A 12,557-nucleotide genomic window follows, 5' to 3' on the forward strand; every position below is an offset into this window, starting at 1 on the left:
TGTCATCCTTCAGAGCAGGAATAGCCATGCGTGTGTGCCTAGATTCCAGTTCTAGCGATGCCACCTTCTAAGGGGATAACTTTGGGCAAGTTGATTAATCTCTGTGCGCCCAAATTTCCTGGTTTGTAAAATGGAGGTGCTGATAGTACCTTGTTTACCAGGTGGCGGTGAGGATTACTGGAATTAAACTCATGTGAATCACTTAGAACAACTGCACTGGCATATACGGAACACTCGACTTGACTGTCTTTCACCCTCTTCTACCTCGAGTCTATCAACAATCTCATGGTTTCTACCTGCAAAATATATCTGCCATCAGACCACTGCTCTCCATGCTCACTGTCCTATCTAAACCACTGTGCTCTTTCTTCATGACTATTGCAGTAACCAACTAACTAGTCTTTTGCTTCCACTCCTGCCACTCAATAAGCTAGGGAGTGAGCTTTGTAATTTGCTCACTTTACTTTCAAATTTGATCACTTTACTTTCTTGCTTTTCAGTAAAATTTTCCAAAATACAAAAAAAGATAGTAGTGCATAGGTAGTAAATACTCAGTTACTGACATTTTGCCATATTTGCTTCTTTTTAGCTTTAAAAGTAAATAATAGACATCACATTTCCCATATAAATATTTCAATGTACATATCCAAGAAATAAAGATATTTCCCACATAACAAAAATGCCACTATGACATCTAACAAAATTTACAATAATGTCCAAATAGAATTTGTGCTCAGTTCATGTTCATATTGCTCAAATTGTTTCCAAAAATACCTTTTTTTCAGCTGTTTTGTTTAAAATAGGAGTCCTAGACCACCATTGTTTTTGGTTATGTTTCTTAATTCTGTTTAAATTCGCATAGACAGGGCTCCCCTTCCTCCTCCACCCTATTTTTGACATTTTGTTGAAGAGACCAGGTCAGCTTTTCTTTACAACTCCCCACCTTCTGGATTTGTCTGGTTGTTTTCTCATGATACAGTTCCCTGTAGTTCCCCTGTATGTATTCTGTATTTACCCTGCATTTCCTGCAAACTAAAAGTTATAGCCAAAGTCTTGTTTGGGTCGGGTTAAACATTTTTTTTTAAGCAAAATGCTTTACAGGTGATGCTGTATGCCCCAATTGCATCATTTCAGGAAGTGCGTAATGTCTCGCTGTCCCACTATTAGGGATGCTAGATTGATCACTGATTTAAGATGGAGACAGCCAGATCTCTGTATGTACAGTTATGTTTTCCTCTAGTGACCAATACGAGTTCTGACAATTAAGTTTGTGAACTTGTAATGATATTGCTAACTTTTTTTAATATCAGAGGGATTATTCATTCTGAATTTGTACCAACTGGACAAACAGTTAACCAAGTTTACTATTTGGAAGTGCTGAAAAGGCTGCATGAAAAAGTTAGAGGAAAACGACCTGAAATTTTCGCCAACAATTCATGGCTCTTGCAACACAACAATGCATCAGCTCACACAGCACTGTCTGTGAGGGACTTTTTAGCCAGTAAACAAATAACTGTATTGGAACACCCTCCCTACTCACCTGAACTGGCCCCCAATGACTTCTTTCTTTTCCCCAAGATAAAGAAAATATTGAAAGGAAGACATTTTGAGGACATTTGGGACATCAATGGTAACACAAAGACAGCACTGATGGCCATTCCAGAAAAAGAGTCCCAAAATTGCTTTGAAGGGGGGACTAGGCACTGGCGTCGGTGCATAGCTTCCCGAGGGGTGTACTTCGAAGGTGACCATAGTGATATTCAGCAATGAGGTATGTAGCGCTTTTTCTAGGATGAGTTCACAAACTTAATTGTCAGACCTTGTATGTAATCCATGGGAGAATATTTTGGCATGCTGAGAATATCTAGTTCCTTATCAACTTTTCATTTAATGGTTTGCCAGATACTTGTCTAAATGATTTCATTAGAGGTTGCAAAATGGTGATTTTTTCCCTATCATTCCTTTAACATTTGTTAGCTGATATTATTTCATAAAGAGGAGCTTTCTCCTATCAACTGGGCTTAGTTACCCTGCAATATAATTCCAACTGGAGAAGTGGCATACATTCTTAGTTTTTTTCTTTTTACCTACCAATTTTCAGAGTAATCAGCTGGTATAATAGCTACCTCCAACAATGACAAATAAGTTTTAAAAAAAATTTTTATGACTTTTCTTGTTTGAGCACTACTATGAAAATATGGATTTTTATATATTCAGTGTGTATCAATCAGTTGCAGTGATTATTCTCTTTGATATTCAAATTGTCCCAGAGTGAGTCAATAAAAATTCCTTTAAACCGGTTCTGGTCTCCTTCTGAAACGTCCCATTAATCACTGAACGCTCCCTTGCTTTCTATCACTCTCAGGGGTACCAGGTTTATCTGTTTTTATTCCCTGGCCTAGATGTGGAAGCAGCCATTCCTCCAAAGAGACTTGGCAGCTTTCAGTAAGGACTGATCTTAGAGACTGATCTTAGGACTGAACTTCTAGGAATGATTAATGGCTGCCGAGGTGTCGTGCTTCTAGGCCTTTCAATGCACAGAGCTTGGATATTAAGACATGCACACTATTTATGATTAAAATTTAACTGTGATTTTTACTGAACTCTTGATTTATACTTGTATCTCTTTATTCTTATACTGAAAATTTTGGTTTCTAATGACATTAACATAATCACTTATATGTTCAGTCCTACAATATGCATACAATTTATAAATAATAATATAGTCTGCTAATAAATAATGAATACGTTTAAGACTTTTGGTAGTTTATTTTGTCCTTAGAATATAACCCCAAGGAGTATACCATCAAAATATTGTGTTTTAAAGTAATTTGAAATAGTTCTTTTGTTTGTGTAGTCATTTTTAAAAATTTGATATATAATTTGGTATATTTGTTTCAGTTTGTTTTCAATTTTAGGGTTTGATTTTTTTATTGTTATGTAATTTTATTTTTTGAACAATGTAAAATATTTATATTGTTCAAAAAATTAAAACTGTAAAATAAGATATACTCAGGGAAGTTTCTGCACCTTGCACAATTCCCCCTGCCCTCTTGATCACTTCATCCCATTTATTTCCTTTTAAAAAAATTTTGTAAATTGTGAAATATAACAGACAGAAAAATGCATAAAACAAAAATGAACAGCTCAATAAATGATCACAAAGTGAATACTCATGTAACCCTGGACAAGAAATAGAACACTTGGGCCCGCCCAGTGGCTCAGGCGGTGGTTAGAGCTCCATGCTCCTAACTCCAAAGGCTGCCGGTTCGAGTCCCACATGGGCCAGTGGGCTCTCAACCACAAGGTTGCCAGTTCAACTCTTCAAGTCCCACAAGGGATGGTGAGCTCCGCCCCCTGCAACTAAGATTGAACATGGCACCTTGAGCTGAGCTGCCGCTGAGCTCCCAGATGGCTCAGTTTGTTGGAACGCGTCCTCTCAACCACAGGGTTGCCGGTTCAACTCCCGCAAGGGATGGTGGGCTGTGTCCCCTGCAACTAGCAACGGCAACTGGACCTGGAGCTGAGCTGCATCCTCCACAACTAAGACTGAAAGGACAACAACTTGAAGCTGAACGGCACCCTCCACAACTAAGATTGAAAGGACAACAACTTGACTTGGAAAAAAGTCCTGGAAGTACACACTGTTCCCCAATAAAGTCCTGTTCCCCTTCCCCAATAAAAAAAAATATTCAACACTCATTAGTTATTAAAAAAAAAAAGAAATAGAACACTTCCTGTACCCTAAAAGTCTTATTGTGTCCCCCAGTCATTATTTGTTTCCAAAGGTAACCATTATCCATTCTCTTGTTGACCACATTTCTTTTCTTTACTTTACAATTTTATAATCTAAGGACACATGCTTAGGTTATAAAACTAAAGAAAAGCCAATAAACATGAGTTTTGGATTACCCCCAACCTTGAGTTATCATGAATACATAGTGTGACTATGTAGCCTCTTATACATGTTTCCTATTGCACATGTGTGCCCGGGGAGGCAGACAACCTACAGCAAACTCACAGGGAGGAAGCTGGAGAAATAAATAATTGCTCCTTACTCCGCATTCTCTCTCTTTGATCTCCTTTTAGGTATTCCCATTGTGCTAACCTAATCAGAATCCAGAGGAAGAAGGAGTTCCTTGAAGTAGTCCAGCCTCTTTGGACAGAAAACAGGGTGAAGACAAGTGGAGAGTAGATCCAGGGGCCAAACTTAAGGTATCTGCTCACTTGATACCCTTCTCTCTGTTTAAAAACATTTTGGAGAAATCATTTGTCAGTATATTTGTTACTCTTTTGTAGGTAACTTGTCTTTGGTTGTTAACAGTTTTACTAAGCTGTGACAGGGAGGGGTTTCTTTTTATTTCCTCTCCTTGAGATTCAAAGTATTTCTTGACTCTGTAGCTTGATATCTTTCATCAGTTTTGAAACATTCTCAGAAAGATCTGCTTACATTGCAACCTGGGACTGTTGCAGAACTGTTTCTTGCTTCAGGCCATACTAGGAAAGCCTGATGGATTAATGATAAATGGGGCAGAGTAGCACATTGAAATGTGTTTGTTGTATTTTGCCTCAACTGCCAAAGATAACTGCCCATTCTTTCACAAAAGGTATTATCTCTCCCTCATTTTTTTTTTATTGTGGTAGATATCCTAGGTTAAGTAACTTGTCTCACTTTCAAGAGCATATAGCAACATGCCACAGACAATTGGACCCTAGAAACTTCACTGATGTGGCAGGACTCTGAGCTTTCTTGAGGTTCTTCTTCCATGCATATGTCTTATGGCATCTAGGGCACTTGCTGCATCCTGCTCACCATATCTGGTTGGCACAATATCATCCAAGTCATGGACTAGTGTGATTTTCTGTGGGATATCAAAATAAAAAATGTCTTTCCAAATCATATTTTTACAGAGGACGGACAGGGCAGATGACATAGCTTTAATTTCTTTTTACTTAAAAAATCATGTGACTATTAGAAATTGAAAAATTACATACACAATTATAAATTATATTTCTATATAATTTATACAACCACTGACTTAGAAAAATCTTTCTTTTCCATTCTTGTTAGGAAAGACAACTGGAAGAAGTTTGCATTCACATAGCAGCAGAGACAATATTATACCCTAACACTGTCCTATTTAAGCTGTAAGGAAGAGTTTATAGATATTCTTTATTTAATGTATTATTTTTTACTTTATCTTTAGCATTTTTGTTTCCTCTTGAAGAAATTTTTTCCAACTCTTAGGACATGGAGTTATTTTCTTATACTATCTTCTAAATGCTTCATCCACAAAGTTTTGTAGAGTAGGCGTTCCTAAAATCAAACTAAAACTGCTGAATGGCTTTAAGCTGTGGAGTAAGCGTCATTGTTTAATTCTTCACATTGGCTTATAATCCACCTGGATTCTATTTGTGTGTCTGTTTTAAGTTATGGATAAAAGTGAATTTTTCTTCTACAAGGGTTCCCAGTGGTTCCTGAACTACGAGTATGTATTAAAAAGATTACCCTTTCTTCTCTGCAGTACCATCTTTATTATAAAGCGTCCACATTGTGGTGTGTCTATCTATCAGCTCTGTATTTCATAGATTTACCTGTCGTCTTTGCATCAATACCACACTTTCTTAATTACTACAACGTCATACTCCGTCTTGATATCATGTAGAGCAAATCATTCCATCTTCTTTTCAAAAACATTTTTCCTCTTATTCACCTCTTACATTTTGAGAGGTTCATAGTTATTATTATTTATTATTAAAGCACAACTTATATCCAGTAATGTATACAAACTTATGTTTATAACTGTATGATTATTAATATATGTGTACAACTCTGTTCCTCCTTAGAAAGAGTAAATCTTGATACCTGTCTATTTGCTGACACCTGTGAGTACCCAACGAGTGAGAGTACTTTGAGAATAAAGCTCTGCAAATAAAGTATCCTGGTGTTTGGTTGGGCTGAGCATGAGTGGTCAGAGTACCCACTCCCTTTTAAGAATTTAAGCTAGTAGGAGCAAACTGGCAAGAGCCATCGAAATAGTTAATGTCTGTACACTTTAATCATAGCACTTTCCTGTGGATTCCTGGGAACTAGATGAGTGGGAAAGCCCTGGCAGGGGCTGTAATGCTGGAGGTGGAGACCCCCATAAAACAGCAGGGTGCAGGCCTGTCTGACCAGGAAGGGCGAGCAACTAGACCACCCAATGTAGCTGGGTGTGGGTGGGGAAGGCTGACATTCCAACAGTAGTACCATCCTCACTTTCCCCACTTCAGGAATGGTCCCTGAGAGGAAAACAAGACAGAGACCAGCCTCCATGAGCACTGTCAGAGGAACTGTGCTCTCCTCACCCCCACCCCTGCTCTCGTCCTACCTCTCTTACTTTGGAGGCTCTGACCAGGTCCAAACCCTACCCATCCTTCCTCAAACTAAGGCCCAGAAAGACTTTGCATAAAAGTCCACTTTAATGATCCAGAATCGGGTCGTCCTAGAATTGCCCCCTCTGCAGGGCAATGGAGAGGGCAGTGGGGCAGAGAGGCTTTTCACAGGTCTCAGTCAGTGACAAGGTTATGGCGTACAGTGGGGGCAGCTCAAAGAAGGCCTAAAACAAGAAGAAACAAAGGATTGGAATCAGTTTGTAGGGAGGTGGCCCCTCCCTCACCTACTCTCCTTCAATAACAGCCTGTTTTGAGCAAGCCCACAGTGACTCAGCCCACTGATTGAGCCCGTCCCCATGGCTCCCACATATAGTTTATCCTCACTCCTGTGATTTTCCCGCGGGCTCAGAGCTGAAGAAGAATGGCAACACCTTGTTTGCACTGGCAGAAGCACCACGGCAACCAGTCCCTCACAGGTGGGTCTGTCATTTAGCTCTGAGTGCGTTAACCCAGCAACCAATCCAGGCCGAGGAAGCCCAGCTGCCACCTTACAAGAGTGGGAACCAAGGGAACCGGTTTCCTAGAAGAGCAGGAGGGGTGGAAGCCCCCTGAGGTATGGGCTACCTCTGGATGGAGTGCACAGCCAGCTGGGGGTGCTAGCTCCTCTGTCACCACCCCCGTCCAGGCCACCTCAGTCTCCCCTGGACCTGGATAATCCATTCCTTACTGGCCTCTCAGTTTTCACTCTTGGTGTTTTCACAATCCATTCTCCAACATCACTAGAGTGGCCTCTTAAAATCGTCTACCAATCACATTGTGACATCTCCTTCCTTAAAATTTCCCAGTTAACCTGCCATTATACTTAAAATAAAACCCAATTAAAAAAAAATTTTTAAACATGATCCGTGAGGCCCTGTATGGTCAGTCCTGAGCTTCCGTCTCCAACCTACTCTTCTACCACTGACTTTTCTGTCTGCTTCTCTCACATACCATGGTATCCTCGTCTGAGGGCATTTGTCATTGCAGTGCTCTCGCCTGGGAAGCCCTTCCTTTACGGCTTCCTCTAGCTGCCACCTTCTTGTAATTTTGGTCTTAGTCCAAAAAACAAACAAACAAACAAAAACGACTTTTGTCAGTGTGGAAGGGCCTGATGTTTGGCACAGTCCAACCCCCACTGTGGTCCCTGAGACAAAAGGCAGGAGCTGTGCAGGGGACCTGGCTCCGGTCTTGCCTCTACCATAAATCTGCTATGCGGTCTTAAGTAAGTCCCTTGACCAGCCTGGACCCCAGCGTCTCAGCTAAAAACATAGATGGGAGTGCTAGGTGGGTGTTTTCAATCTGGATTCTGAAGAATTCAAGCATCTCAAGGAAATAACTCAGAGCTTTACCCAGATGACTGGCCCAAGCCACAGAGTAGAGTAAGGTAGTGTGTGTGTGTGTGTGTGTGTGTGTGTGTGTGTGTGTGTGTGTTCTGAATGTGAAAGTCCCTGAGCTACGTCTCCTATTTATCCAAAGGAACTTGCTATCACTTGATATAAACAAGGGAATATATGGAGCAGAGGAGGATCCTTATTTAATTTTGAAAACTCTGCAGTTTTCGATGCTTATACATGAAACTATAGATCATCTCATCCTCAGAGGCTCCCGCTTCCTCGCCCTCCCAGCCTCTCATGTGGATTCCCACAGGGTCTGTGAGACAGAAAAGGAAAGTGGGGGTACCCTTTGATTGGGAAAAGAAATCTCTTTTCTTCAGCTTATCCACTCACACCTCAATACCCACTCCCTTCTCGTGCCTGCCTCCCTCATTTCAACAGGCCCTTGAGGGTTCCCACCTCCCTAGAAAAAGCGAGCCCCTCACCTGGACAGGCTTGGTCATCTCTTGTGTCAGGGCCATCAAAGCCACTTTGGAGGTATAGCACTGATCACCTCGACCACTGGGATCTGTGAGGCGGGAAGCCAGGGGTGAAGGGGGCAAAAAAGGGTAACAAAGCCCCAGAAGGAAAGAGATGGGACCCAAAGCCAGAGACTTAAAATTCTTTAGAAGATGTATGAGCCTCGCGTTGGGGAAAAGGAGTCGAAGTTTCTCCTCCTGCTTGTCCCCGAGAAGAGGCAGGAAGCTAGGCTGGCTAACATCCACTTCCTCTCCTTTCGCAGATATCATTAATGCCTCATGGAGTGGTTTCCTACAGATCCTAGGCGTGACCTCTGAACCGTTCTCAACGTGCTCTTGACAGCTCTTACCTGCAGTTTTAATACCTGTTCTCTCCCTGCTCTGTCTGTCCGCCAGACAGCATGGACCTCATGCACCTCACCCCAGTGGTTTTGGTGGGAAAGGCTCCCTGCCCATCCCTCAGACAGGGATCTTGGGGGTGGAGCACGCTGATGTGCTCCATCTTCTGGGTCATCACATCCTGGGTGATGTCATCCTTCCAGAACAAACCTGCAGGGTGAAAAGGTGCAGTGAATTGACCTGTGGGACACACAGGCCCACGCCAGGGACCAGGTGAGATTAACACTCCCCCTCTCCCTGAAGTAGGTAAATGATCACAATTTGTGGAGAGAATTAAATGAGATGGTATATAAAAGCTGTTTAGCATAGTGCCTGGCATTTAATAAATATTCATTTAGGATTAGGATTATATTCTCTTTGCTGATTCATTTGATGCTATTGTGAGGATTAAATGAGACCAGGGAGGTAAAGAGTGCTTACAAAACGCTAAAGCACTGATTCCCAAACTTTAGTGTGCATTAGAATCCCCTGGCTTGTTAAGATACAGATTGCTGTTCCCCACCCCTAGAGTATCTGATTCAGTCGGTCTGGAATTAGCTCAAGAATTAGCATTTCTAACAAGTTGCCTGATGCCGCTGGTCCTAGGACGCATTTTGAGAACCACTGTTCTAAGGCATTATACACATATTAGACACCAGTAGTAGTTGTAGTAGTAATATGAACGCCAGATAGAGTTCTTATCTGACCTTCTCCCCATTCATGAAACTCTGCTTTAAGGAAGGGTAAGCCATCTGTCTCCAAGGGACTTCCCACTCCCTTTCATTCCTCCCCTGTATTTGTCATACAATTTGCTCTGCTTCCTACTCAGACACAGGGGTGGGTGTGTGTTCTCCTGGCTGAGAACTTAAGGATTCTTGACTCTGGAAACACTCAGATAGGGCCAGGGGTTGGGACGAGTCTAAAGGAGTTAGACGCTAGCTTCTTTGGTGGTTTCTTCTAGAAGCCTGTGCTGGGCTCTTCCCAAGAGTGCTTAAGGGCAAACAGCCCACCCGTCCCACTCCACCCTGCCTCTGGTCTCACCCCTTCTCCATGAGATGAGCATGACAGGAAAGTTTCAAGTAGAGACATATGAGGAAGGAAGGCTGACCTCAGATCAAACAGCCCCTCACTGTCCCCCCGCCCTCATATCTGACCAGCCCCAGCCTCTCTTCTCCAGGTCTTACTCACCTCGGGGCACAATCTGCTGGAGTACAACTTGCAAGTGTTGGAAGACTGGGGTAGTAAATCCTTGGAAGGGCCAGAGCTGCCCCACTCCCACTTGGCCCTGACCTTCTCAGGGCAAAATAGTGGCTTCAGCAAGGAACTTAGCCAGAAGACTTCCAACTCCAAGTTGAAGAAAAGCAGCTTCCACTATGACCCCTGGGGTACCTGGTCTCTGTTCCCCCCCCCCCCAACCAGGTCCCTTCCTCCTTTCAAGTGTTCCTTCTTTTCATTTCTCCCTGCCCCCATCACCACCTGCCCTGTTCTTCAGGCCCTGCACCTCATTCACCTTTGGTATCAACTTCCAGGTAAGAACCAAGCTTACAGGCAGACTAGCCTGTGGGGGTTGAGGTAAGCAGAAACTTGGACAGCTACACACGTGGAATGCATATGCAGGTGAAGAGATGGGGCTTGGGAAGCAGGTGAACTGCATCCCGTGGAAGGATTTGAAGTCAGGCATGAGGGGAGGAGGCCTGGACTCCGCATAGGGGAAAGTATTGGTATGTGTAGGGTTTGAGTGTGTCTGGACCCTTGTCCTGAAAGCCAGTTTGCCCAACTGTGCATAGACAAAGGACAAAGGGTGAAGAAGGATAGTCCCTAATGCTCTACACACCTTTCTTATTCCAGGTAGATGTGGTGGGGTTGGAGGAGAGTCCATTTTTTTTTCTGTGGTGGAATTACCATGAATCATTATGGACAGGCTTTAGGAAAAGGGAATTTTCCCCAATCAAATGGGTCCTAATATCGATTTCCTGGCTTTAGGTAGGAGCAGAACCCCCAGCATCCTACTGAGATGGAAAAGAGCTTCTGGAAGGGAAGAGGCAGCGCTCCCAAGATTGATAGGAAAAGAGAGCTGGACACCCTGGGTCAGACCCACGGGAGGCCTGGTGCTGTCCGTGGTGCTGAGAGGTGGTCGAAGCCTGGGAAAGAGGCAGCTCTGGGCGGTAAAGAGGGCAAGGCATCCCACAGGCTTGATCTTCCTCCCTACCTCCCACCCCGTTTTATCTTCTGCCACCAGGCCTCTTCCCATAGTTCTTCGCGAGTCTTCTGCATAGGCCTCTAAATCCAAAAATCGGGAGGGGGAGAGTTGGCCTCGGACTAGGAGTTTGCGCTGTCTTCCCCTAGTGCCGGGCACGGAATCCTCGAGTCTGCGCAGTTCCTCTTTGGCTGCTCAGATTTAATTCTGCGCTGCTCCGCTGGCGCAGAGTGGAGGGGGAAGAAAAAAGGCTGGACTCTTTCCTACTCCATCCTCTTTTACTCCAGCCTAGCCTTCCCCTTCTTATCGGAAACTGGATTGCAGACACCAGACTCTGAGGGCTTATCTCTCGGCCCAGCCTTCCTTCCGGAGCGAAGCCCGATACCTGCGGTCTCTGCTCCTACTGTCCATAGACCCTGGTCCCCTGCCTGTCCCCCAGCCCCGGGCGTCTCTTCTCTGGCCCCTCGGCTAGTCTTGCTTCTCCTGTGGTCGCATAGACCGTTTTTTCTTTCCTCCTCCCACTTGTTTTTGCGCCCTCCTCCCGATTCCCCAATTTTCCCGAGTCCGCTTCTCTCTTAGGTCCAGATCCCCCAGGCGGAGCCCTACCGCAAGCTTGCGCCTCTTTCTGTGACACACTCTCTACATTTATCTCTTTTCACGCCTCCAAACACATTCTTTTCCTATTAAGTTCCTAACATCGAGGACTCCTGACCCACTTCTTTGGGGATCGCTCTGGCCCTGCCTGCACCCCCAAGGTTTCGGTTTCCTCGGGACGGTGGCCACTGCTGCCCACTGGGCTGCTGTTCCGCAGTAGGAAGCAGAGGAGCAGACGGAGCCCCCAGGAGTCCCCAAACCACAGCCGGCGCCGCGTCCTCCTGGGCTCCGCGCGCTTGCTCCCCACCTACCTCTCAGAGAAGGCGGAGACCGCAGCTGGAGCGGCTAAGCGGGACTTGCTTTCCACCCGCTAACGAAAATGAACCTGCACATTCCTCCCTAGGTAGCTCCGCCGATCGCGGGCAGGCCTTGCCCCTGCAAAAGCCTACCCAGCTCCTGCTGGCCTTTCCGTCCACGCAGCCACCTCACCCCCAGGGGCCCGCTCCTGTTTTATGTAAACCAGGTCCAAAGTTGGAGAAATGGATTGCAAGTAAGATGTGGGTGCGAATTGTACCTACGTCGTAAGTTTGTTGTGAGGATTAAATATGAACAACGACGAGACAGTAGACTCAGTGCCTTTAGTCTGTTTTTATTACCCTCGATGCTCACTTTACCCTCAGCCTCCTAAAGACCTTCAACATACATGGATTTGACCTGCAAAATACAGAGGGTGCCAAAAAAATGTACACACATTTTAAGAAAGGAAAAAACTGTATTAAAATTACGCTGATGGTAACCACTTTGAGCACCTCTTGTCATTGCAGAAGTCAAACGTGACTTGTATTCATCTTTTGTTATCATATCAGTATATATTGAATATTACAATTTTTTAAAAATTTAATTTTATTTTATTTAAGGAGGGTGCAGCTCACAGAGGTCCGTGCGGGGATCAACCCGGCAACCTTGGTGCTATTGGCACCACACTCCAACCAACTGAGCCAACCGGCCACCCCGAGTATTATAATTTTAATACTGTCTTTTACTTTCTTAAAATGGGTATATGTTTTTTTGGCACCCTCTGTGTATTGCACATCTATCCACTTCTCTCCACATTGCCGCCAT

General features: G+C 44.1%; 1 protein-coding gene across 1 annotated transcript; it reads right to left on the reverse strand.

Annotated features, from left to right (window-relative positions):
* Window positions 1–671: 671 nt before the first annotated feature.
* On the reverse strand, window positions 672–12,557 carry RESP18 (regulated endocrine specific protein 18). Its single transcript, XM_074331155.1, is given in 7 exon segments — window positions 672–3,543; window positions 4,109–4,242; window positions 8,234–8,617; window positions 8,619–8,815; window positions 9,833–9,937; window positions 11,616–11,742; window positions 12,552–12,557. Coding segments are annotated over 7 exon segments (1,080 nt in total). The 3' UTR covers window positions 672–3,416.

The sequence above is a fragment of the Rhinolophus sinicus genome, linkage group LG01 (assembly GCF_036562045.2).
Source record: "Rhinolophus sinicus isolate RSC01 linkage group LG01, ASM3656204v1, whole genome shotgun sequence".
NCBI lineage: Eukaryota > Metazoa > Chordata > Mammalia > Chiroptera > Rhinolophidae > Rhinolophus > Rhinolophus sinicus.